Genomic DNA, 24,244 nt, shown 5'->3' on the forward strand with positions numbered 1-24,244 from the left:
TAGCTAGAGACCACCTGGAAACATTTCATACCTGTGAGTTTGTAAAGAAAAGTTAAGTAATTAATTTAATAATTAAATATGCACAGTGTAAAGGTGTAATTTCAATATCTTGCTCATTTATGAGAATGTAGACATTAAACCACCTCCCATCTGTCCTGGACTTCCTCCCACTGCTGTTAGTCAGTTCAGATGTTGTTATTTAAGGAGTGTATGCTGAAGTTTACGGGATTTATTTATTTATCTGGTATTGAGAATCAAGGAATGTTTCTGGTATCGACAGCTAAATTTCTGCCTTTCCTCAGTCGGGTCCCGGAGGGCGGGTCGATCTGCGTCCATTTCAGTAGCTTGTTCTCCAAAAACATGAGTGATGAGTGAATTAAAAGCTGTTTTCATTGTGACAACTTTTATAAAGCTTTGACAGTATTTTTTGGCCCATGTCGAACGTCCAGTGACCAAATCTCATTCTCACACACACACACATATTTCTTTGAAAAGGTCAGCGTAGAGCCCTGATTTGACTTTTTTTGTACATTGTCTGTTGTTTCCAATGAACGATTTAAATTCCAGTCAAAACTTTGTACACATTGTCTCTCAGTGCAACAAGACATCAGGAGAATTATGCAGCTTTGGCCGAGATCTGAGCTCCGTGTGTTTAGTTTTGCAGCCGACACAGCCGAGACGACGAACTGAGTTTTGGGTAAAAGAAGCTTTTGAAGAGTCTTGTGCTGGCCTGGACCTGTCCGGGTTAAACTACTTACTAACACACAGACACACATACACACCTCTGCTGTGTTTCCTGTCTGTTGGGAATTTCCTCCCATGACACCCACATGTAATTACAAGGAAGTGGCGTTGCGTCACAAACTTGAAGGGCATTGAGTTTCGTCTTGGAGATGAAAGTTTGGCAACCAGAGGTGTAATATCTGAGTTAGCGCCCACTCTGGCCCAGAAACCCTGACAGGTTCAGCCCTGTGTTGTGACGGACAGATCCTCGTCCTACTTCACATTCATACGTCTGCATGTCGCTCTGTGCGGCCACAGACTGCTGACAGCTGCGGGTGAAGTGGAAAAACACTTCTGTTAAAGATAAAGCGAGAAAGAAAAAAGGGTGTATCTAGTCTGTGATGTTCGATTCATGTTTCTGGACTCAGTTCCTGTTGTAATTTCGTACTTCAAAGCTCTGTTTAATCTGACTTCATGCATTATTCAGAGATGATGATGAACTGAATGGAAATGAGGTCTATTTTTATAGTGTTACCTGGGCGTCAGGATGGTTTGCGCATTTTGCAGTTAGGAACATATCATAAATATTACATAAAAGAAGGTAATATTAGACGTTACCTGTCGGTACTAAGACGGCCGTAAAATAGTATCATGATATTGCAAGTTATTTTCGACAATATGTGTCTACAGAGATAAAGATGATGACAATATAATTGTGATAATGTAATGATAGAAGTGCAGCCGTTGGTCAGATGTACGCAGCAGTAGGTTGTTTCAGAGGAGCAGACTGTTGTACTGTAAATAATATCCACATTTATTATTATATTCTTAGATTTTTTATATTTTAGAGAACATAATAAAGTTTTACTTACCAATTCTATTCCTTAAGGGCCTGTGTCCACCGAAATGTTTTTTTCCTGAGGCCAGCGTCTTTCTTTCAATTTATTGCAACATGAGCAACTTGGTGAAAACGCCAGCAGCGTGACTCGGCGCTGCGCGTCTGTTCCACGCTGGACGCTGAGCGTTTTTTTCCCCCGGTCAGAGAATTGGAAACACTTTGGGCTAAACGCAGCGCTCGTCACTGTCACTTTTTACCTAGCCGAGTGACTCGTATCGCGGTTATAATGTAGTTACCAAACGTTCAGACTCCTCCACAGCGGAGCCAGCAGATAATACCGTTAATCATGTCATACGACACGTTTTAGGATCTTTAGCATCTTTACATACATTTTTATCTTTCAACATCTGACAGACTGTATCCCGCTCTCTGTTAAACCACCAGCCACTAGGGTTGGGTGTCGTTTAAAATTCTGAAGATAACAGTACCAAAACCAGTACCCTTAAAGTGATACCAATAAAGTACTTCATTCTATACCTTGCTATTTTTTTGTTGTTAAATTTTTCATATGTTTGTTTGGCACATACGGGTGCAGGCACGTGAGGAAAAAAAGCCGTGCTCTTCTCTTTTTTAGTGTGTTGCTTGTGTGTTTGGCTGCAAGCAAAACCATACAAATAGTAATTTTTTGCCGCGATCTGTTTACAAAAAGTATCGAATGAAGGACTGGAGACGTTTCGATATTACTCCATACTGGGCTGTTTCGGTCGATACCTTAAAGGTATCGCTACTCAATAACCATCCCTACCAGCCACGCTCTGAAATCTACAGGGGGAAGTGATGGCGCTTGATGAGAGACCCGGGTTCAATCTCCCACAGTGACCCATACCCCTATGTGCCCCTGAGCAAGACACGTAACCCTGAGGCCCCATCCACACTACAGCGTTTTTGTTTAAAAACGGTGTTTTAAAACGAATACTATCTCCGTGCACAGCAGCTCAGAGCTGATCTCTGTCTGTATTAAAACGACTGAAAACACACATCTAGTGGCCGTTCAGATACACTGGACGTGCGAGTCCCGGTGTAAACATGAAGCCGATGGTCTGTTCCGAAGTTACAGAAGATTTGGCGAAAGAATAAAGAAATGGCAGACGAAGAATCAGACCAGGAGTTAAAAGCGGCGGTGGTGGCAGAAAACAGACTGGGAGTCTTAGCAAAGTAAACGGCGACATACACAGTACAAGTGTAGGCTGTGAGTGTTGTTTACAGGTGCTGGTCATATAATTAGAATATCATCAAAAAGTTGATTTATTTCAGTAATTCCATTCAAAAAGTGAAACTTGTATAATGTATACATTCATTCCACACAGACTGATATATTTCAAGTGTTCATTCCTTTTAATTTTGATGATTATAACTGACAACTTATGAAAACCCCCAAATCAGTATCTCTAAAAATTAGAATATTGTGAAAAGGTTCAATATTGAAGACACCTGGTGCCACACTCTAATCAGCTAATTAACTCAAAACACCTGCAAAGGCCTTTAAATGGTCTCTCAGTCTAGTTCTGTAGGCTACACAATCATGGGGAAGACTGCTGACTTGACAGCTGTCCAAAAGACGACCATTGACACCTTAACCAAGGAGGTCAAGACACAAAGGTCATTGCTAAAGAGGCTGGCTGTTCACAGAGCTCCGTGTCCAAGCACATTAATAGAGAGGCGAAGGGAAGGCAAAGATGTGGTAGAAAAAAGTGTACAAGCAATAGGGATAACCGCACCCTGGAGAGGATTGTGAAACAAGCCATTCAAAAATGTTGGGGAGATTCACAAAGAGTGGACTGCAGCTGGAGTCAGTGCTTCAAGAACCACCACGCACAGACGTATGCAAGACATGGGTTTCAGCTGTCGCATTCCTTGTGTCAAGCCACTCTTGAACAAGACACAGCGTCAGAAGCGTCTCGCCTGGGCTAAAGACAAAAAGGACTGGACTGCTGCTGAGTGGTCCAAAGTTATGTTCTCTTTTGAAAGTTATATTTTGCATTTCCTTTGGAAATCAAGGTCCCAGAGTCTGGAGGAAGAGAGGAGAGGCACAGAATCCACGTTGCTTGAAGTCCAGTGTAAAGTTTCCACAGTCAGTGATGGTTTGGGGTGCCATGTCATCTGCTGGTGTTGGTCCACTGTGTTTTCTGAGGTCCAAGGTCAACGCAGCCGTCTACCAGGACGTTTTAGAGCACTTCATGCTTCCTGCTGCTGACCAACTTTATGGAGATGCAGATTTCATTTTCCAACAGGACTTGGCACCTGCACACAGTGCCAAAGCTACCAGTACCTGGTTTAAGGACCATGGTGTCCCTGTTCTTAATTGGCCAGCAAACTCGCCTGACCTTGACCCTATAGAAAATCTATGGGGTATTGTGAAGAGGAAGATGCGATACGCCAGACCCAACAATGCAGAAGAGCTGAAGGCCACTATCAGAGCAACCTGGGCTCTCATAACACCTGAGCAGTGCCACAGCCTGATTGACTCCATGCCACGCCGCATTGCTGCAGTAACTCAGGCAAAAGGAGCCCCAACTAAGTATTGAGTGCAGTACATGCTCATACTTTTCATGTTCATACTTTTCAGTTGGCCAACATTTCTAAAAATCCTTAAGTAATATTCTAATTTTCGGAGATACTGAATTTGGGTTTTTCATTAGTTGTCAGTTTTAATCATCACAATTAAATGAAATAAACATTTGAAATATATCAGTCTGTGTGTAATGAATGAATATAATATCCAAGGTTCACTTTTTGAATGGAATTACTGAAATAAATCAACTTTTTGATGATATTCTAATTATATGACCAGCACCTGTACATGGTACAGAATATTTAAATAAAAATGCCAAATTAAAAACTCTGTCAGCAGCATCGTGTTTCTGCTCTGCGTGACTTATAAGAGCAATCAGAGAGCCGAGCAGCAGTGTGGATGGGGTTATGTTGCTTCAGAGGTGTGCGACCTCTAACATATATAGCTATTGTAAGTCGCATATAAAATAAATAGATGGATGGATAAAAGTGTCAGCTAAAACGAATAAATCTAAGCAGTGTTATTCGTTAATAAAGCTTCCATCTGAAACAACACGTTACTGACTGAGATAACATGGAGATTAGATTGGACTCTGCATGGAGTAATCGGATTATGCAGGACTTTTCTGTGTTGATGCCAGCATTATACACTGCTCAAAAAAATCCTAGATCTGAATGAATGAAATGATCTCATTAAATACTCCTTTCTTTAAATAGTTGAATGTGCTGACAACAAAATCACACAAAAATGATCAATGGAAATCAAATCTATCAACCCATGGAGGTCTGGATTTGGAGTCACACTCAAAATCAAAGTGGAAAACACTACAGACCGATCTACCTCTGGCGAGCACATGGAGGTCTGTGCGGCCCCCCAAAGAAATGCCACCCCACACCATTACTGACCCACCTCCAAACCGGTCATGCTGGAGGATGTTGCAGGCAGCAGAACGTTCTCCACGGCGTCTCCAGACTCTGTCACGTCTGTCACATGTGCTCAGTATGAACCTGCTTTCACCTGTGAAGAGCACAGGGCGCCGGTGGCGAATTTGCCAAGCTTGGTGTTCTCTGGCAAATGCCAAACGTCCTGCACGGTGTTGGGCTGTAAGCACGACCCCCACCTGTGCACGTCGGGCCCTCGTACCACCCTCATGGAGTCTGTTTCTGACCGTTTGAGCAGACACATGCACATTTGTGGCCTGCTGGAGGTCATTTTGCAGGGCTCTGGCAGCTGCTCCTCCTGCTCCTCCTCGCACAAAGGCGGAGGTAGCGGTCCTGCTGCTGGGTTGTTGCCCTCCTACGGCCTCCTCCACGTCTCCTGATGTACTGGCCTGTCTCCTGGTAGCGCCTCCGTGCTCTGGACACTACGCTGACAGACACAGCAAACCTTCTTGCCACAGCTCGCATTGATGTGCCATCCTGGATGAGCTGCACTACCTGAGCCACTTGTGTGGGTTGTAGACTCCGTCTCGTGCTACCACTAGAGTGAAAGCACCGCCAAAACATCAGCCAGGAAGCATGAGAAGTGGTCTGTGGTCACCACCTGCAGAACCACTCCTTTATTGGGGGTGTCTTGCTAATTGCCTATAATTTCCACTTGTTGTCTTTTCCATTTGCACAGCGTGTGAAACTGATTGTCAATCAGTGTTGCTTCCTAAGTGGACAGTTTGATTTCACAGGAGTGTCACAATGTGACTTGGAGTTACATTGTGTTGTTTAAGTGTTCCCTTTATTTTTTTTGAGCAGTGTATATATTGGCCATCAGCCATTGAAAAACCTGTATTGGTGGACCACTAAGATAAATGGCTGTGATTTGCCCCACTGGATCCTGGACAGGTGGAAATCTGTCTGAACAGGAGGCGGTCCAGACACAAATGAAACATGAGCTCCCACATTCACCTTTCCCACACTAATCAACTACAGCTCTGTGAAAGCTGCAGCCACATGAGGTAGTTTGTGTTTAGGGTTCACCTCGCTGACAGATAACTTACACCTGCTGCAAACTCCTGACACCTTGCTGTGTCAAACTGCCGGGAGTGAGCGCCAGGTAGTACAGATATTTAGTCTGAACATGTTCAACCAGGAAGCCGTTAAACACAGAGACTCGGTGTGTTTCTAGGAACTGAGTTCGTATGCCGGAGCGCTTCGATTGGCCGACGAAACCGGGAAGAGGAAGTGGGCTGATGTTTATTTACTGCGGCGGTTGCAAACGTTCCTGCAGGCAAATACCTGCAGTTACATGACACACAAACACACGCTGCAGAAACAGGAACAGGAGCTGATTTCCTTTATGTAAAACGGCTCAGTAACAAAGCAATAAAATGATGAGATGAAACATTTCAGAGACAACAAAGGAAAGGAAAGTAAAACACTTAAAAAGAAAACAATGCTGAGAAATAAATGCATCAAAACAGACCAGAAGCATATTTCAGATTTCATGTTCAAGCTTCCTCTTTTGAGAAATATGAATGTTTGATTTGGAGCCAGTGATACTGTAAATACTATAAACGGTTTGGCTATAAATGCTGTTTTCCTTCCTCATTCATTTTCTGTTTGTTACAGCTTCGTTATAGCTGACTGATCTGTAATCAGATTGTCTGGGTTCATAAAGCTGAAGCTGTGGTTGTCTGGTCTTTGAGAACCTGGTGATTATCACGTTCAATAGGCAGATTATGGATAATCATCAACAGCCTGTCCTGTATTTTAGGACAATGCACGATGGATTCATAACTGGGGGTTAAATTCATGTGGGTTTTGGACCGTTAACTTGTGTTCACAATGTTGTATTATCTCTGACATCCTTTAAACACAAGTTAAATATTGTTAAATGTCAAGTAATTTGAGAGCACAGTTTGTTCATTCGTTCATTCTAATTTGATTATTTTTCCTCTGTTGACACCTGTCTGGCTCTGTAACGTCTTCACACAGGATTTAAAAAAAAGCCTGGCTCCATGTGGATCTTTTTGTAAATAGTAAATTATTATAATAGTAAATATTTGAGCCTGTTTGAGCTGGTAATTTGGGAGCACGAGAAGGTCTTCGATATGATGTTTGGATGTCGGTGCGATGGCGCTATGAGTCATCTGTGTCGGGAGAAAGTGTTACTGAAACACAGCAGAGAAAAACTGAGAGACAAAAACTCCAAAGTGCTTTGAATCAACTCTCCTTTTCTGTGTCTGAAGTCTTTGTGCGTCATCTGTGCGATCTGATCTGACAGCACTTTCATCTCAGAATTCAGCGAAATGTTTCCACACCAGACTTCTTTCACAAAATGTGCCTTTTATGCTTTCATTTGAATTTATTTTCAGTCTGTGTGCACTTACAGATGACACGTGTGTGTGTGTGTGTGTGTGTACAGTATATGTATCCACAAATAATTATCTTTATTTTAAAGATATTATCTAAAAGTACACATATTATTACTTCAGTGTGTCACAGATTAGTTTTGTTCCAGGGCAGTTTAACACTTAATGATGATCTCACGGGAATCCCAGCAGAGCTTCAAATTGATTGGTGTAATCAGCAACAAACCTGAAATCTGTAATAATGCATCATATTTATAAGTTGATCATATGTTTTGTCTGTAAAATCAAAGTAACTACAGCTGTTTAAATGCAGTAAAGGATATAAAGAACAGTATTTCCCCCTGAGATGTGGTGGAGTGGAAGTAAAAAGCAGCGTGAATCGGAGATACTACCAGGGTTTTTCCTGACTCAGAATGGGCCTTTGGGGGGTGACTTTGCGCGACAGTAAGCATGATGAGTAAATGTTCAGTAAATGTAAAAGGCAATTACTTACCTAATGAAATGAAAAATATATATATCATATATAACATTAAATAGAAAGTATAGTGTTAGTATAATAAAATATTTACAGGTTACATTTTATTTGGATAATCTGCCTACAGATAGTTTATTAGTAGAGATTTAGCTGGTTCACAAATAAAAACATTTTCTGATATTAGCCTACAGCACTGTGGTTAAGGTTTGATTAGTGCTTATGTTTGTAAATTCATCATTTTTCATTAGCGTACCATTAGTAGCCTAATATTAATTCCAGTTGGACAAAACAGCAGTTTCTGTGGTTTGTTTTCAGTCACTAAATTATTGTGCAAGAAAAATGCTCTACATGGTCAGTCTCTCATTTGTTTATGCAAATTAACCTGTCAGAAATAAAAACTGTGCATACAGAACGACGAGTTAAACATTTCTAAAGTTTGCTGTAGTGCTGCAACCCTTTTTTAATGTCCCGCCTCCTCCAGGCTGTGATTGGTTGGTTAACGAAAAGTGATGAGCCACTAACGCACACCGCTGTATGAAAGGTTCCAGATCTCCCTGCGGCTGGTTTATTAATCCAGCTTCAGCTGCATGTGTAAAATACAGTCGCTGTGGATGAGAGGAAAGGCGACTGCTGGAAGCCAAAGACGTCGTCGATTTGAAAGGTTGTTTTATTTTTGAAATTCTGATCATTTTGGCGCTGAGGATTTTCCTTTGGCGCTCGCTAAAACATCTTTGGGGGCGCCAGAGCCCTGGATACTACCTCAAAATTGTACTTGTAATTGTAAATATAATACTTGAGTAAATGTACGTAGTTACTTTCCACCTCTGAATACAATAGACTGCTTTTTGTCTATTTCGACTTCGATGAGCTCATTGTCTTTATTTTTTAATATCTGTCTCAGTTTCAGTTTGACTTTGCATTTTATTTTTGGATACAAAGACGTTATGATGTCTTCTTTCATCTTGCCACAGATGCTTTCCCTGTTTGTAGCCTCATTTGATTTCACTTCAAACCACATTTTGGTGTATTTCAGTCAAACTCTGATGTAAAAGCTGCCAATCAAACTCTAGCGTGAAAGCTGCGGCTCAACCTCTTGATTTGAAAGCTGACGGTCAAACTCTTGATTTGAAAGCTGACGATCAAACTCTTGATTTGAAAGCTGACGGTCAAACTCTTGATTTGAAAGCTGACGGTCAAACTCTTGATTTGAAAGCTGACGATCAAACTCTTGATTTGAAAGCTGACGGTCAAATTCTTGATTTGAAAGCTGACGGTCAAACTCTTGATTTGAAAGCTGACGATCAAACTCTTGATTTGAAAGCTGACGGTCAAACTCTTGATTTGAAAGCTGACGATCAAACTCTTGATTTGAAAGCTGACGGTCAAACTCTTGATTTGAAAGCTGACGGTCAAACTCTTGATTTGAAAGCTGACGGTCAAACTCTTGATTTGAAAGCTGACGATCAAACTCTTGATTAGAAAGCTGACGGTCAAACTCTTGATTTGAAAGCTGACGGTCAAACTCTTGATTTGAAAGCTGACGGTCAAACTCTTGATTTGAAAGCTGACGATCAAACTCTTGATTAGAAAGCTGACGGTCAAACTCTTGATTTGAAAGCTGACGATCAAACTCTTGATTTGAAAGCTGACGGTCAAACTCTTGATTTGAAAGCTGACGATCAAACTCTTGATTAGAAAGCTGACGGTCAAACTCTTGATTTGAAAGCTGACGATCAAACTCTTGATTTGAAAGCTGACGGTCAAACTCTTGATTTGAAAGCTGACGGTCAAACTCTTGATTTGAAAGCTGACGGTCAAACTCTTGATTTGAAAGCTGACGGTCAAACTCTTGATTTGAAAGCTGCCGATCAAACTCTTGATTTGAAAGCTGCCGATCAAACTCTGGCGTGGACCAACCAACTGGACCAAACCCTCCTGAAAAGGAGGCCCGCTTCTGTTATGTGTTTCTTTTCACAGAACTGAATTCAAATCACAAAGTATGTGATTTTATCGTGCATTAGTTTATCCATCAGAGGACGCTCTGCAGCTCCCCTGTTGGCAACACGTGTATTTAGACATTTAATTCTTATATATCAAATTCCCATATTGGTCAGGCTGTAGTTCAGACCAAGTAAACCGCGCTGATGTGAAGCGCTCTTACAAGTCTCCAAGACCAAGAGACCGGGTTCCCTCTTGCAGACATCCAGCTGTTGACCAAGTAGTTTTTAAAAGATGAGCTCCCAACAGAAAGCTGGCAGTAACCCAAGTGAGTCGAGCCTCGTGAGGGGTTTGGGTACTTGAGTGGAGACTAACGGGACTTTCCTGCGCTGAAACATAAACTGCAGGCCGGGGCTTAAGTAGGCGGATCCAATGTGGACCCAGACCAGGTTCAGTCTAGTCAGAGGTTTTCAAAGACGATAGATGGATGACGATAGCCTAATACTGCTGTAACTTTAGACTACATCAAATACATAAAGGTCTGTCCTCAGGCGTTAACTAGTCTCTGACTCTGAGAAAGTGGTAAACAAACCTACTGGATCTCCCAACTATCTCTTTGACCAAAGCACACATGCAGGCTGTGTGATCTCTCTTTGAGAACTTATAATAAGTGATGTAATATTTTTTCACTTCCATTCACTGAGCCTCCCCTGAAACCGTTTGAAGCCCCCCTGGGGAGGCCCACCAAAACCTCTGGTCTACGTCACCTCCTCAGTTGGTTCCAGGTTACATGTGCCCGAAGGCGGAAGTTAATTTAAACCCAGTGCGACAGAATCAAATCTTCACACAGTCTCTGCTTCTTAAACTACTCATTGTCTGTTTTTAATACCTGTCAGGTTGATGACAGTCGGCTGATTGTGAACTAAGTCCAGGACTTTACTGTTTTGGCCCTTACAAAGTTTGAAACGTTTTATTTTACAATACATGAAATGTACCGTCGTAACCAAATGGGGACATTTTTGGAAAGTTAAAGTCTTGTGAGATTCAGTGTGAACCTGAAAGTCTGAAGTAGAAAACAAGCTGTGTGTGTGTGTTTCAGATCATTAACTACCAGGGTCCGTCCCGGGTGGTGGTGCAGCTGGTGACGGCGCTGACCCCCCTCCCTCAGCTTCACGCTCACAGTCTGGTGGGAAAACAGTGTGACAAAGGGATCTGCATCGCCGACCTGCAGCCCAAAGACACCAACATCAGGTCTGCAGAACACAAACACACACACGCTGCGCTGTAAACCGTCCAGGTACGAGACTCACAGCTGTGTTTTTCTTCTGGTGTTAGTTTTCCCAACCTGGGCATCCTCCATGTGACGAAGAAGAACGTGGCGAAGACTCTGGAGGAGAGGATGATCGAGGCCTTCAGGATGGGATACAACTGTGGAGTCTCCATCCACCCCGAGATAGACAACCTGCGGGGGGAAGTCCGGGTCCCCCGAGAGCTCACCGGTCAGTCAGACAGTGGATATATAGCCGACTATATAGCTTCAACTAGGAAGTTCATGATCTACTGGCAAAAAAAACATCTGCGTAAAGCTGCTGGGTAATATGGAGAGATGCAGCAGCAGCACCCTGCTACCAACCCTTAGAAAACCTGTGTAAAATATTGCTATAAAATTTTAACTTGGGCTAGGTAAGGCTGTGGCCCGCTTTGTTTTCCAGTTATAGTTGTTGTGTTTGCTTGAAAAACCAAAAAAACGTATTACTGTCAGTGTGTTCAAACTTCTATTAATCAGGTCCTGTAGTGATTCTGACTGTTGGGTTAGACACTTCAGAGTGAAACCATGCATTTACTCCAAATGGTTATTACTCTTATTACTCTTTCTTCATCTTGTTTTTAAATGATGTCCCCCCAGACCACCAGCGCAGTCTGATCAGCAGCGTGGCGTCTGTCCAGGCTAAAGAAATGGACCTCAGCGTGGTTCGACTCATGTTCACGGCGTTCCTCCCCGACAGTGACGGCGGTTTCTCCAGACGGCTCGAGCCCGTCGTGTCTGAACCGATCTACGACAGCAGTGAGTCTGAACACATCCAAACACTGTAGGCGGCTTTGATTCACCCTGTTTCCAAGAGGGCGGTTAGTTTTGTGCTTTCATAGCTTATAGATTCCTCGTGTGGGCTGCCAGGTTCAAGTGAAACTCAACAACACGTGTCTGAAATCACTTTCTGAGCACTTTATTAATCTAGCATAGAACTACTATGAAATATCAACCAAGTTAAGTTTCATTGTCTGTCAAGTTTCACATCGTGCTCTGCTGCTTATTCGTGCTTTGTCATTTTCACCATTAACCTCCGCACCACACGAGAGGGTACTTTATTAATACATTTACTCATTTAGCTTTAATTCAGGGCAACTTAAAATCGCTTTATGTGTCAGAGGTGGCACACCTCTGGAGCGACTAGTGGTTTAGTGATTTGCTCTTAATCCCTCTTTTACAAAAATACAAATAACCCTGTTAATCGGCCCACTGCACCCCCACACTCGCGTCCTGACAGGTGTGCAGAGACACCTGCGGGGCGCTGCTGCGTTTCGGACTGTGTGTCTATTTTAAAATACCTAAAAATAGTTTTGATCCACGTGGTGAAGACTTTGAGATTGTGTGGTTTGTGATGTTTTGGACATTTTAGCTTTTTGTGGATTTAGTGTTGATGAAATTTTAAAGGTGCGTTTGTGCTTTTTGTCATCCGTTGCAGGTCTGTTGTACTGGATATCTGTGTTTCTCATTTTCTTCTGAAGAAAAGCTGTCAGGAGATGATGATGATGATGATGATGATGGGGTGAATGGGTTTGGGGGATTAAACTCTCTCCACTCAGTGTTTTCTTTGACTTCAGCTCTTGTTATTGAGCTCTGCAGGAGATTCTTAATAATAATAATAATAATAATAGTAACACTTTTATTTACGTATAAAGTACTTTTTTGAACATAACATATATAAAGACAGCCATACGTACACACACATGCGATCATAATAAATAATTTAAAACCTGCAGACATCTAAACATTTAAAAACATTTTACTCAGATGCCAACATTGCACATTTCCACATATTGCACATGTGACCGTATCTTCATTGCACTCTAACTCTAAATGAGTTTCAGCAGCTGTTTGAAAGAAACCACAGATTCAGCAGATCTGAGGGAACAGGGAAGGCTAACTTTAGGAGCTACAACTGAAAAAGCGCGTCCACCTCAGCCTCGCCGCCGCCGTTTGCCCTGAAGACGGGCGGGAGAGGAGGGGCGTGGTGCAAGCAAAGAGGGAGCTGGAGCAGTCAAAACGAGAACAGCTTAGGGTGTGTGCTAGAAGTTCCATGTCTCTGGCTGATAATATAGGTTTGATTTTTCTCGAGATTTCTAAACTGAGAGAAACGAGTGTGACTTGTCGATGGTGATGTGGGGCTGAGATTATTGTGAAGTGGTGTCAGGCCGCCTGGTTTCATTTCCCTCTTCCTGCTGGGTTGGTTTCCGTACGCTGCAGCTTCCTCTCAGAGAACTGAAACCTGCTCCGAGTTCAACACAGCAGGATCCTTCCGCACTTTCACTTTAGATTCACTCTCAAGCTGGAGAGTTTATTATTGTGTTTTAATCTTCTGTTTCCACTTTTCTGCTGACGAAAGAGAGATGTTCTCCGCTCGGTTGAGTTCAGTACAGCTGCAATATCAAAAGTGTTGGAACAAACACCTGTTGCATGTTCTTAGTCTCAGCAGTAGCGCAGATAAACACCCCATCCACACTTTTTGTTTAAAAACGGAGAATTAAAATGAATAAGATCTCCGTCCACAGCAGCGTTTTAGCTGCGTATCGTCTGTGAAGATTCTCAGTCATCCAGGTCGTAGTTTTCCAACGAAGGTTGAGGTCAAGGGCAGCTGGACTTGGTTGAAGATACTGAAGATGTTTCGTCCCTCATCCAAGAGACTTCTTCAGACTTCTTCTGCGTATCAGAGTTGATCTCTGTCTGTATTAAAGCGACTGAAAATGCAGATCTAGTGGCCGTTCAGGTACGCGGGGCGTGTGCGTGCCGGTTTAACATGAAGCAGCTGGTCTGTTCCGTAGTTACAGAAGATTTGGCGAAAGAATAAAGAAATGCAGACGAAGAACCAGATTTAGTTTTGCATGGACCAATAACGAGCTGGGACTACGGGAGTTAAAAGCGGCGGAAAACAGAGTGGGAGTCGTCACAAGGTAAATACGGCAACATGCAGAGTACAAGTGTAGGCTGTGAGTGATGTTTGCACAGTACAGAATATTTTAATAAAAATACCAAGTAAAAAACTCTGTCAGCAGCATCGTGTTTCTGCTCTGCACGACTTATGAGCCAATCAGAGAGTCATCGTTTCTAAAGTCCTCCGTTTTTGCCCGTCCGCTCTAAAACGCAGAGTTTTATGATGAAAAACAAGGTCAGCGTTTTTAAACTTCTCCGTTTTTAGGTCTTGTTTTCGCCATTTTAGTCTGGGCGAGAGGAGCAAACGCAGCAGAAGGTCTCCGTTTTAAAACCAAAACGCAGTAGCGTGGACGGGGCCAAACATGTGAAGCTTGTGCTGGGGGTGGCGCTAGAGGAAAGCAATCTAAAGGGTTTATCATCCGGAGCGCAGGAAAGGAAATCTGAACCAAAGTGTTGGGCAGACTGAAGAAACATTAAAGGTGGTTTCAGTGTTGCAGTTTGATTTATGTCTGTCAGCGCTAACTTATAGAACTTCTTTTGATCCTTGAGGAGGTTCCAGGAGTCCTTAATGAAGCTCAAGGGGTCATTGAGGAGATATTTAGTCCATGAAGCCCGGCGAGGTCAGACTGGGAGCCCAGCGAACATGGTGCCCAATAGGAAAACAGCTTTAATCTGGATTTATATCTGTCCATCCAGGTGATCTAAACCAGTGGGTCTTAAAGTGGGGGTCCTTGAGGAGGTTCCAGGGGGTCCCCAGCAAAAGGGGAAATAATAATAATTATTTCATATCCATTAGTAACATAGTGACTGAACGTACGACTTTTTTGGTCATGGATTTCATACACTTTCTGGAATAAAACAAAAATCAGATGGGCCTGGTCCTGGGACCAAATCTTATTAAACGGGGGTCCGTGGTCTGATTTGTGTCAGTTTAGGGGTCCTTGAGGTGAAGAAATTTGAGAACCACTGCTCTAAACAAACACTGATTGTGGTAGGATCACCGCGGTTCATCAGATCAGGTTATGTTGCAGACTCATGATACCGTCTACCTGAAGTTCCGTCTGCTCAGCATAGCTCATACTGCCTGCGAGGCCTCAGACAGGCGGCAGCCTCCGTTGGCTTTGCATGATCACAACTTCTGATCAGTGAGCGTCTCTCTAACCTGCCTCATAGATCTCATGTAACATGTAGTCACACTTCAGAGGAGATACTTGACACAGTACGCGACAACAGGCTCGTGCATTTAGTGTCTAAAGCGCCTCACAGGTGAATCATGGCTTCCCTCTCTGCACTCTTTCTTCCCTCAGAGGCTCCCAACGCCTCCAACCTGAAGATCGTGAGGATGGATCGAACTGCCGGCTGTGTGAGCGGAGGAGAGGAGGTCTACCTGCTCTGTGACAAAGTCCAGAAAGGTGAGGCACGCTGTTCATGTGACCTTAGATCTCAGATGTTAGATTTCCTTCAGACTCTGAAAGCCCTGTTACAGGTTTGATTCATCAGGAACCTCCTTTTCTAGTTCCTACAAAGTGATGACGGGATGTCAGAAAGATTTTCGCTTCAAATATCAGCTCGCACATTGACCCGGTCTCTACTTTAACAAAGTCCCAGTGACGTCACCGCTGTAGGAAATGTAAAGTGTTTTCTCTCGGCTGATGCCGCCGCCTGCTGGGCGCTTTGTTAAATCCTCTTCACGTGTGGTTAAAGGAGCATGGAGAGATTTTATCAGTTGTGTTTAGGGTTGGGTATCATTTAAATTTTTACAATACCAGTACCAAAACCAGTACCCTTAAAGTGATACCGATACCAGTACTTTATTTGATACCTTGCATAAAATGAGCTGCCGAGTTTATTTATATTTGAATGAGAGAGGAGGAGTGAAATAGTTCAGTGACCAAATAAGTTGTGGGAAACAAATTTAAGGCATTTTTTTGATACGTGTGTTGAAAGTAAACGACGGAAAATAATTTTGCCAACTTTCGATCAATAAACTGAACTGAAAGATCTTCGAGTGCTTTTTCCTTTAGTGGTGAGACGCAAACCTCCAGAAACGACAGTCACAAGTAGAGAACGAGAAAGCAGTCTGTTTAAAGAAGTCACTAAACTACACTAAAGATACAAACAGAGTAAAGAGAGGCCGCACGTCAGCCCATCAAACCAGCTGCACCTGAAGCAGCCGCAGCTGCAGCCGGAGGCTCCGTCAGGAAGATCAGCTGATCGCCACAAATGAAAATGCACAGAAGTAGGGCTGCACGATATTGGGAAAAAATGACATTGCGATATATTTTGTGATATGAAAGAATACAGGAATTTTCACCAGATGACTTTGTTTGCTCGATGTGAAATTAATTAAGCATCCTAGAATTATTGGGATGATTTTGTGGGAAATAAAAATAAATTTGCTCAAAAATGTTGTCTTTGTAGTCTGAATACTTTTTTGAGTGCTACCAATCTTTTCTAAAGCTTTTATGCAGTACACATATTTTAAACAAATGACGCAGCTACACAGGCGCATCGGTGCGTTGCGATAAAGCTAAAGCAGGGGTTGACCCAGAGAACAAGCTGCAGCTAAAAAAACTCTCCTTCAGCCATGTAAAGACAAGAGACCCGACAACGTGTTGCTCAACTGCTGTGCACGAACACGTGATGCAAAATCACCCCGGAGCGGTTTGTCAAGACGGCAGCAAGACATCGCTGCAAATCCTGTTTACAAGCCTGATCTAGCAGGCTGATCGGCACGAGGAGCGGGTTTCTGTTAGTAGTCGTCACTTAAAATCTATTTTTCAAAATGTTTCCTGATCACCCCCCCCGTTTACTTTTACGGCCACGTATGAGCAAGAAAATGGCTCAGACTGATGTTGGTTACTTTCTTCACCCCACACTGATGCAGAAATACATTCACCAGTGATCATCTTACTGGATATGACTCAGTAACTCGGTTTTAAAGTCACGGTTTGGTTTATTTTCGGTACAGTAAGGGACACAAATGCAACATTAATTTGCAGGTTGTTTATTATGAACTTTTGGAAACCAAGTTGTCTAAATAAAATATCAGAAAAACAATATCATATATAATAAAAAATAAATAATAATAAATAACTATGGATTACAGTGCAGCATTATCACTCCCTGTTTGTAGTCCTGGTCTTATTAAAAAACCAAAAACTCTTCCGAAGTCTGTTTAAAGGCCGAAGGGAGCTTTGTATTTTTCCCTTGGAGCGGTGATGTTCCCATTTGTGTGGTACCGTTTCAAATGAATGAACGTTAGCAAGTTTGAAACATACCCGCTCACTACTGAGCAGTCTCGGCACGCTGCTTTCGTCTTATCGTCTTTGTCCGTTGTTGTATTTTATTACGAAACCAAAGTGTTCCCGAACAGGAGACCTTAAGGATAAAGGAGGGTCTTCCAGCTCTGGCTTCTGTGCGCTGGCCATGGCGCCGGCTAACGAGAGCCTGGGCTGAAGCAGAGACGTTTTGGCCGTGTGCTATTTGTGTAGCTCTCAAAGTGGTAGGCGGAGATTTGGGCCCCGCCACTTGAGATGTTCGTGTGGAAACTCGGAATTGACGTATGTCTCGCACACGAAAAGAGCACAATAAAGATTGAAAGGACTTCACATGACAGACCTGCGTCCTGTCGTCATCGTCTGTGTGGGCGGCGTCTCCCTGTACTTGTCATTGATTGGTTTATTAAACAGTTCAGCGGGGAGCTTTGACAAGAATGAATGAATAAAAAATGAACATATTTGCCACTATATTGTTTTTATGATGGCATTACTACCTGCAGCACCAGCTATACTGAAGGCTCGTTCACATTCACAATTAAACGTCCTCGCTGTGCGAACATTATAACGCCGCCGACAGGAAAGGAGGAGAAGACGGCAAGCGATCCTTCTGCACCTCAGGAGAAACCAAAGATCTACGTGGCAGTGAGCTTCTACAGCGGCCGTCTGTTGGAAAAGATGAGCTGTGACGGGAGATTTATAATCGTGTCCTTATTTCAACGCATTTCTCCGTGCGTTTCTTTGTTTCCGGTTTACACGTCAAACGGCCAAACTTCCTGTAAATAGTCTGAAAGTCAGAACCATCCAAAAAAAGCTTTCATACCAGAAACGAACCGAACCATGGTTCAGTTTGATCCGGACCGAGACCGCCTCTTTTCGTCGGACCGTGATCCGTAGGAGGTTTCACACCTGTGATTTCAGGTGTGACAGTCCGGACCAAACGAGGCAGGTGTGAAAAGAGGAGTTTTACAGACTGTTGGACACTGAGCTGAAAGATCTCTTGTATTTTCAGTGGTTGTCTGTGATCTTGTGAGTTTCTTGCTGAAGTTGCTTCTGTATTCATCAACAGAGGCATGAAATTAACCACATTTTAGCTCATGTTTAACATTTAAACCATATTTAATAGTAGTATTTAAAAGTAGTGCTACATTTAAAAGTAGAGCAGCTGAAGCGGTCTTATTTCCTTGAACAGAAGCCGTTTTTCTGACACTTCATTTGAATGCAGTGGAGTGGGTTTGTTTTTCCTGGTGGTTTTGTTGTCCTGGAGGAAATCCAGGTTCAGGGAATTCCCCTCCGATATGTAAATCCCTCGGGAGGAAGAGGGCGATTCAGGCTGTGAAGATTTTTTGTGTCCTGCTTTAGACCTGCCGCCGGCTTCTTCTTTGTTTTGGCAGAGAACCAGCAGCTGATCTGGACTCGCTGTAATCCTCCAGGTCAGCTGCTGGCAGAGATTTCCACCGAGGGCAAACTCATCAACAAACCAACGGTGACAGCAGGAGCTCAGGGAGAACGTGTGCAAGCAGCGATGGGGTCTTGAAGTTCTGGACGAACAGAGGGATCAGCGTGTCTTTAAAATGTGTGCTTGTGTTTCCAGATGACATCCAGGTTCGGTTCTACGAAGAAGACGACTCGGGGATGACCTGGGAGGCTCTGGGAGATTTCTCCCCGACAGATGTTCACAGACAGGTCAGTACGAGGTGTAATAGGTAGGTGTAGTAGCAGCAGAATAGCAGCGTTAGAAGTGGTAGTAGAACAACTGTTGAAAGAATAATACTCGTAGCTGTACTTTCTTGTATTAGTAATAGTAGCTGTGGCAGCAGAATTAATAGCAGTAATAGTAGTAGTATCACATGTATAAGAGGCTGTATCTCTAACTGGAGTATTTTAGCAGTAGTAGTAGTACAAGCAGTTGTTGTACCAGTAGCAGTATTTGATAGACTACGTATCACCCACTAACTGTAGTAGTAGTACTACAGTAGTAGTACCAGTAGTTCCAGCAGGATTAAACCTGACCCATAAGTGTCATTATGTGTCATAACACGGCGACGTGTTCTCTGTTGTCAGTTCGCCATCGTGTTCAAGACTCCAAAGTATCGAGACCAGAACCTGCAGAAGCCGACGTCCGTGTTTGTCCAGCTGAAGAGGAAGTCTGACAACGAGACCAGCGAGCCCAAACCCTTCACCTACCACCCTCAGATCATAGGTAGGTCAGGTAGCTCCGCCCTCAGATCATAGGTAGGTCAGGTAGCTCCGCCCTCAGGTCATAGGTAGGTCAGGTAGCTCCGCCCCCATATCATAGGTCAAGTAGCTACACCCTCAGGTCATAGGTAGGTCAGGTAGCTCCGCCCTCAGGTCATAGGTAGGTCAGGTAGCTCCGCCCCCATATCATAGGTCAAGTAGCTACACCCTCAGGTCATAGGTAGGTGAAGTAGCCACACCTTCATACCGTGACACTCTGTTCAGGTAACATGATACTCACCTGTGCACATGCTCGTGTACGATTTGTGTGTTTGTGTTCAGACAAGGAGGAGGTGCAGAGGAAGAGACAGAAGACGTTGCCAAACTTTCAGGACTTTAGTGGTCATGGAGGAGGAGGAGGAGGAGGAGGAGGTCTGTACCGAGGAGGAGGAGGAGGAGGAGGAGGTCCTGCTGTAGGAGGAGGACCCGGCTCTGCAGGAGGAGGAGGAGGAGGAGGAGGAGGAGGTAAAATCATCAGGACCTTGAAAACCTGGAAGCTGAACTTGAATTTGGATTCCTGTGCAGTCGGTGTCAGCTCACGCTGTTTGATTTGTACTCCAGCTTACTTCCAGGGCTTCACTACCTACCACTATGGAGGAGGTGGGGCGGGTGGAGGCGGAGTTGGAGGCTTCTCCACAGGATACTCAGCCGGTCTGGGGGGAGGAGGAGGCATCAAGCACGGTGAGAGATAACACAACGTTTAGTTCGTTGACCTTATTAAGGCGAGACACGGCAGGCAAAAACATGTTTTTTTCATGCACTGGCCAATTTTGAGATTTTGGGCTACTTTGCTTCTTTCAGACTAGTGGAAAGAAGAAAATACACATGCACTATTTATTTTCCTGCACTTTGTCTCGTACGTGCGTCTGTAGCTCTCCAACGCCACATCTCCTGCTGCGTTTGTTGTCTCCACCAAATGACCACCGGTACCGTTGGAAAGCTCTGTCTCTCCTGCACAACGCTGTCCGATCCAAATATGATCATTTCCTTTGTACTAGAAACCAATAATAAAAGTACAAAACTGTATTTAAGCTCTAAAGTTTCCGATTTATTCCTGACTATATTCTGAAGGTTATAGAATCATAGAACATTTTATTCCCAAAAACATGGCGAAAATCATTTTTTTATGCCTGTTGACAGTATTTTCTGATTTATGGAGTAATAAAAAGAGAAATCCAAAATCACCTCTGTGAAAACATTTAAGTAAAATGTGTCAAACAATAATTTGGAACCTAACTTAATCCAGTTTTCAGATTTCAGTTCTTGAAATAGATGCAAATTGGAACATATTTCATTAAATACTGTCTCATTTGCGTATTTAAACATAAAAATTCAGAAAACTTGTACTAGAAAAACTATAGCTTTAATCTAAGTAATCAACCAGGAGAGTTTCATGCTGATAAAATTTAAGGCCAGGAGTAAATGTTGTGCTAACACTGAATGAACGTTGTGTTAAAGCCTCCCAGGGTGACGCAACAGACGGCGCCGACGACGACAGCGATCCAGACGACGACGACTCGGAGTCTGGGGTCGTCCTGAGAGCTTTATCCCAGCCGAGAGGAGAGGAGGCGGGGGAGAGTACGGAGGAGGGAGGAGGCGGTGTGGAGTCAGAACACGGAGGTACGCTTCTCCTGCTGCCATCATGAACACAGCAGATAAACAAACAAGGACACGTTTTAGTCAGTCTGGTTCTTGAAGTTCTTGCTTGCTGCTTTCTGTGGTGCCCGTTTTATTTTGAATGCTGCCATTTAAGATACTTTTTCTTTGTTGATTATCATTTTGGTAAAAATCGTGCTACAGCTTATCACAGCTCCCCCGTTCATTCAGAGAGGGGCCAGGGGCCGGTTGCACAAAAAACCTGAAGTTAAGATTTTCTTTAAGGAGGAGGTGTTCTGCTCATTTTCAGGTTCATCATCTTATTTAGAGGTTGTACCAGAGCAGGTTTACATGGTTATATTTTTGTCCTACTGCACATTGCTGCAGCTCCTCTTTCCACCCTGTGTTGAAGGCTTCGTTTTAGCTATGGAGTGATACATCTTGTCTCTAAATGATCTATGTTGGGAGTTGCACATGCTTAGTTCCTAGTTAAGGACTACTAGCCAATCAGAAGCAGAGAAGGGCGGGTCAGCGAGAAGCCGGTAAACGGCTCGGGTTCAGCCGTACGTGTTGCCGACTAGCTTGTCAACACGGACTGGAGCGAGAGTTTCAGAGCGGCGAGTTATTAATCTGTAACAAAAGGATCTTTCATCCATAAAGTTTTATAAATAAATCACAGGAACAACTTTCTGTCCACTGACTGCCTGGAGGGTAGCTAGTGTTTGGAAGGGAGAGGAGAGCTGTGTGCTGCAGCGTGTCGGAGTAGCCGCTTGGCGAGCGATATATGAGGCACGTTTAGCTTTCATCCCTGTGACGTCACAGGGATGAAAGGGAAGCGGCTGCACTACAAAGGAGCTGATTTCAGTTCAGAGCAGAGTTTTCTGTGGGAGATGGAAACTCACTTTGGGCTTTTTCACTTTGCAAACCTGTTACATGCACAAAAAAGGGATATAACCAAGCCAAAAAGCAGAATACCACCTCTCTAATGTTTGAGTTAAGGTATCCTTAAAATACATTCGGTTGCACAAAACACCCTTATGTCTTCTCCTTAAGGTTTTCTTAAAGTGTTCACTTAAGTATTTGAGGTTTTCACCTTTTTCATCTTAACCGCCACATGGTTGAGTTTATGGCGATAAATGAAGAAATTTTAGATATCCTGAGAAGAGCGTCCGCGGCTGGGAGACTCTAAATCTAATGGTTCTCAAAGTGGGGTCCGGGATCCCCAGGGGTCCTTGAGGAGGTTCCAGCGGGTCCCCAGCAGAAAGGGGAATCTGTTCCCATAATTTTAAGTAACACAATAACAGAAGGCAGGGCTACTGTGTTTATGGGTTACATGTACTTTCTCTAATAAATAAATCCTCTAAAAGAAAAAATCCTATCATTGGGTTTGAGGACCCTGCGACAAAATCTTATCAAACAGGGGTCCGTGGTCTAATTTGTGTCCAATTAGGGGTCCTTGATGTGAAAAAGTCTGAGAACCACTTTGCTAAATGATGAGCAGAACGAGAAGGTTGTGAAATTTATCGCCAGCTAGCAGTACAGTCTAGTTTATATCTGTAGTGTAAATAAAGTTATTCTCAGCAGTTTTATTGGGTTCCCTTCTATAATTGTGGATGTCTTTTTCTGGCCCGAACAGACAAGGTGTCGTACTTCTTTTGGATCTCCTGGATGAACCTCTTCACAAGACTCCTTGAATTAATTTTCGAAGGGATTTCCTCCGTTTGTTGTTCTCCATTTGCTTTTATTTGCGTATCAGATTTACTTTTTAATACGTGATTTCTTTTATGAAATATTTTCCTCCTTCTTGACTTCTTTCCTTTCCATCTTTGTACGGTAACAACAGGTCAAGTGCTGGTGCAAGCAAACCGTCTCCATGGTAACAGTAGAATTTTACTACTGGAAATTCTCTGTCAGTGCAGCAAACACCTTAATGCTTTTCCTTAACTAAGGAGACGTTTAAAGGGATTCTTGACACCCTTAAGTAGATTCCTTAAGACTTCATAGTCATACTTCAGAAAAAAAACATAAGTTTTTTTTGTGCAACTTGTCCCTGATCCTGTTAGTCCCAAATAACCACCCGGAGGCGGGACTTGCCTTTTAAGGACTTTGCTTCTACCCAGTAACATGAATCATAAAAGGAACTGTTGAACATTGAGCTTCACGTTCATAATTAACGGTGTCAAATATACACTTATTTGTGATCATAGAAGGTTTTATTCTTTGTGATTCAGTTTATTTTGGGTGTATTTTAGCACCACAGAAAGATGACATATTGAAGCTCCTAACGACTTCCAAGGACGTTATCGTGAAAGTTATCTTTTAAAAGTTTTGAAATCAGTGAGATGTTAGAATGATGTTTGGTGTATGTGTGATGCAGGGGAGCGGTTGGATCAGGTGACCAGCAGACAGTTGGAGGCTCTCTTTCAGTACTCGGTTACAGGTGATTCGGCGTACCTGTTGGCTCCACAGCGCCCCCTGATGACCGCACAGGACGAGGATGGAGACACGTCAGTAAACACAGAACACACAGTTTAAACTTTAAAAGCTTTAAAGCTCCTGACGCTTGCAGGTGTTTATATAAAGTCCGCTAGCATCAGCCGGTGCTACGTAGGAAATGTGTGAGCAGTAGTTTGATGGTTTTATAGTTTAGATTGAAATAAAAATACACAAGCAGCGAGTGAAGCTTAATTTTATTTTTTCTCTCTTCTCCTCTCAGTGGGCTCCATCTGGCTGTTCTCCACAGCCAGCAGGAGGCGCTGAAGAGTCTGACTCAGGTTGTCTCTGCCCTGCCTGGACAGGAAGTGCTCAACATGAGGAACCACCTCTACCAGGTACTGAATTACTGAAACTCTGTTGAAATCCATGTTGTTTCTTAGCAGCAAGGAAGCTTCATAAGAAAGCTTTCCACGTGTTGAGCAGAGAAGGAAGGAAAGAAAGAGCATGAAAGAAACCCGCTCAGGAAGCAAGAAGCTGAGACGTTTCCTACTCGGAGAACAGGGAAATGAGAGTTTATCTCTGACTAATCAGCAGTGACAGACGTATCTGTCAGCCGCCACAGAAGCAGAGGTAGAA

At 43.3% G+C, this 24,244-nt stretch overlaps 1 protein-coding gene across 2 annotated transcripts in view; it reads left to right on the plus strand.

Annotated features, from left to right (window-relative positions):
* nfkb1 (nuclear factor of kappa light polypeptide gene enhancer in B-cells 1) overlaps nucleotides 1-24,244 on the plus strand; it is a 55,963-nt gene that overhangs the window by 17,893 nt on the left and 13,826 nt on the right. The window contains exons 6-16 of one of the 2 annotated variants that reach the window (XM_038699792.1): nucleotides 10,950-11,101; nucleotides 11,186-11,349; nucleotides 11,757-11,915; nucleotides 15,368-15,472; nucleotides 18,933-19,024; nucleotides 19,403-19,541; nucleotides 19,859-20,041; nucleotides 20,138-20,257; nucleotides 21,035-21,196; nucleotides 23,550-23,679; nucleotides 23,889-24,003. In XM_038699792.1, the coding sequence (XP_038555720.1) occupies nucleotides 10,950-11,101; nucleotides 11,186-11,349; nucleotides 11,757-11,915; nucleotides 15,368-15,472; nucleotides 18,933-19,024; nucleotides 19,403-19,541; nucleotides 19,859-20,041; nucleotides 20,138-20,257; nucleotides 21,035-21,196; nucleotides 23,550-23,679; nucleotides 23,889-24,003 (1,521 nt within the window). The remainder of the gene's footprint in view (nucleotides 1-10,949; nucleotides 11,102-11,185; nucleotides 11,350-11,756; nucleotides 11,916-15,367; nucleotides 15,473-18,932; nucleotides 19,025-19,402; nucleotides 19,542-19,858; nucleotides 20,042-20,137; nucleotides 20,258-21,034; nucleotides 21,197-23,549; nucleotides 23,680-23,888; nucleotides 24,004-24,244) is intronic. The other variant, XM_038699793.1, reaches the window with a different exon arrangement.

This window comes from Micropterus salmoides, unplaced genomic scaffold (genome assembly GCF_014851395.1).
Source record: "Micropterus salmoides isolate LMB-PRFRI ecotype aquatic unplaced genomic scaffold, ASM1485139v1 Ms_hic_scaffold_5, whole genome shotgun sequence".
NCBI lineage: Eukaryota > Metazoa > Chordata > Actinopteri > Centrarchiformes > Centrarchidae > Micropterus > Micropterus salmoides.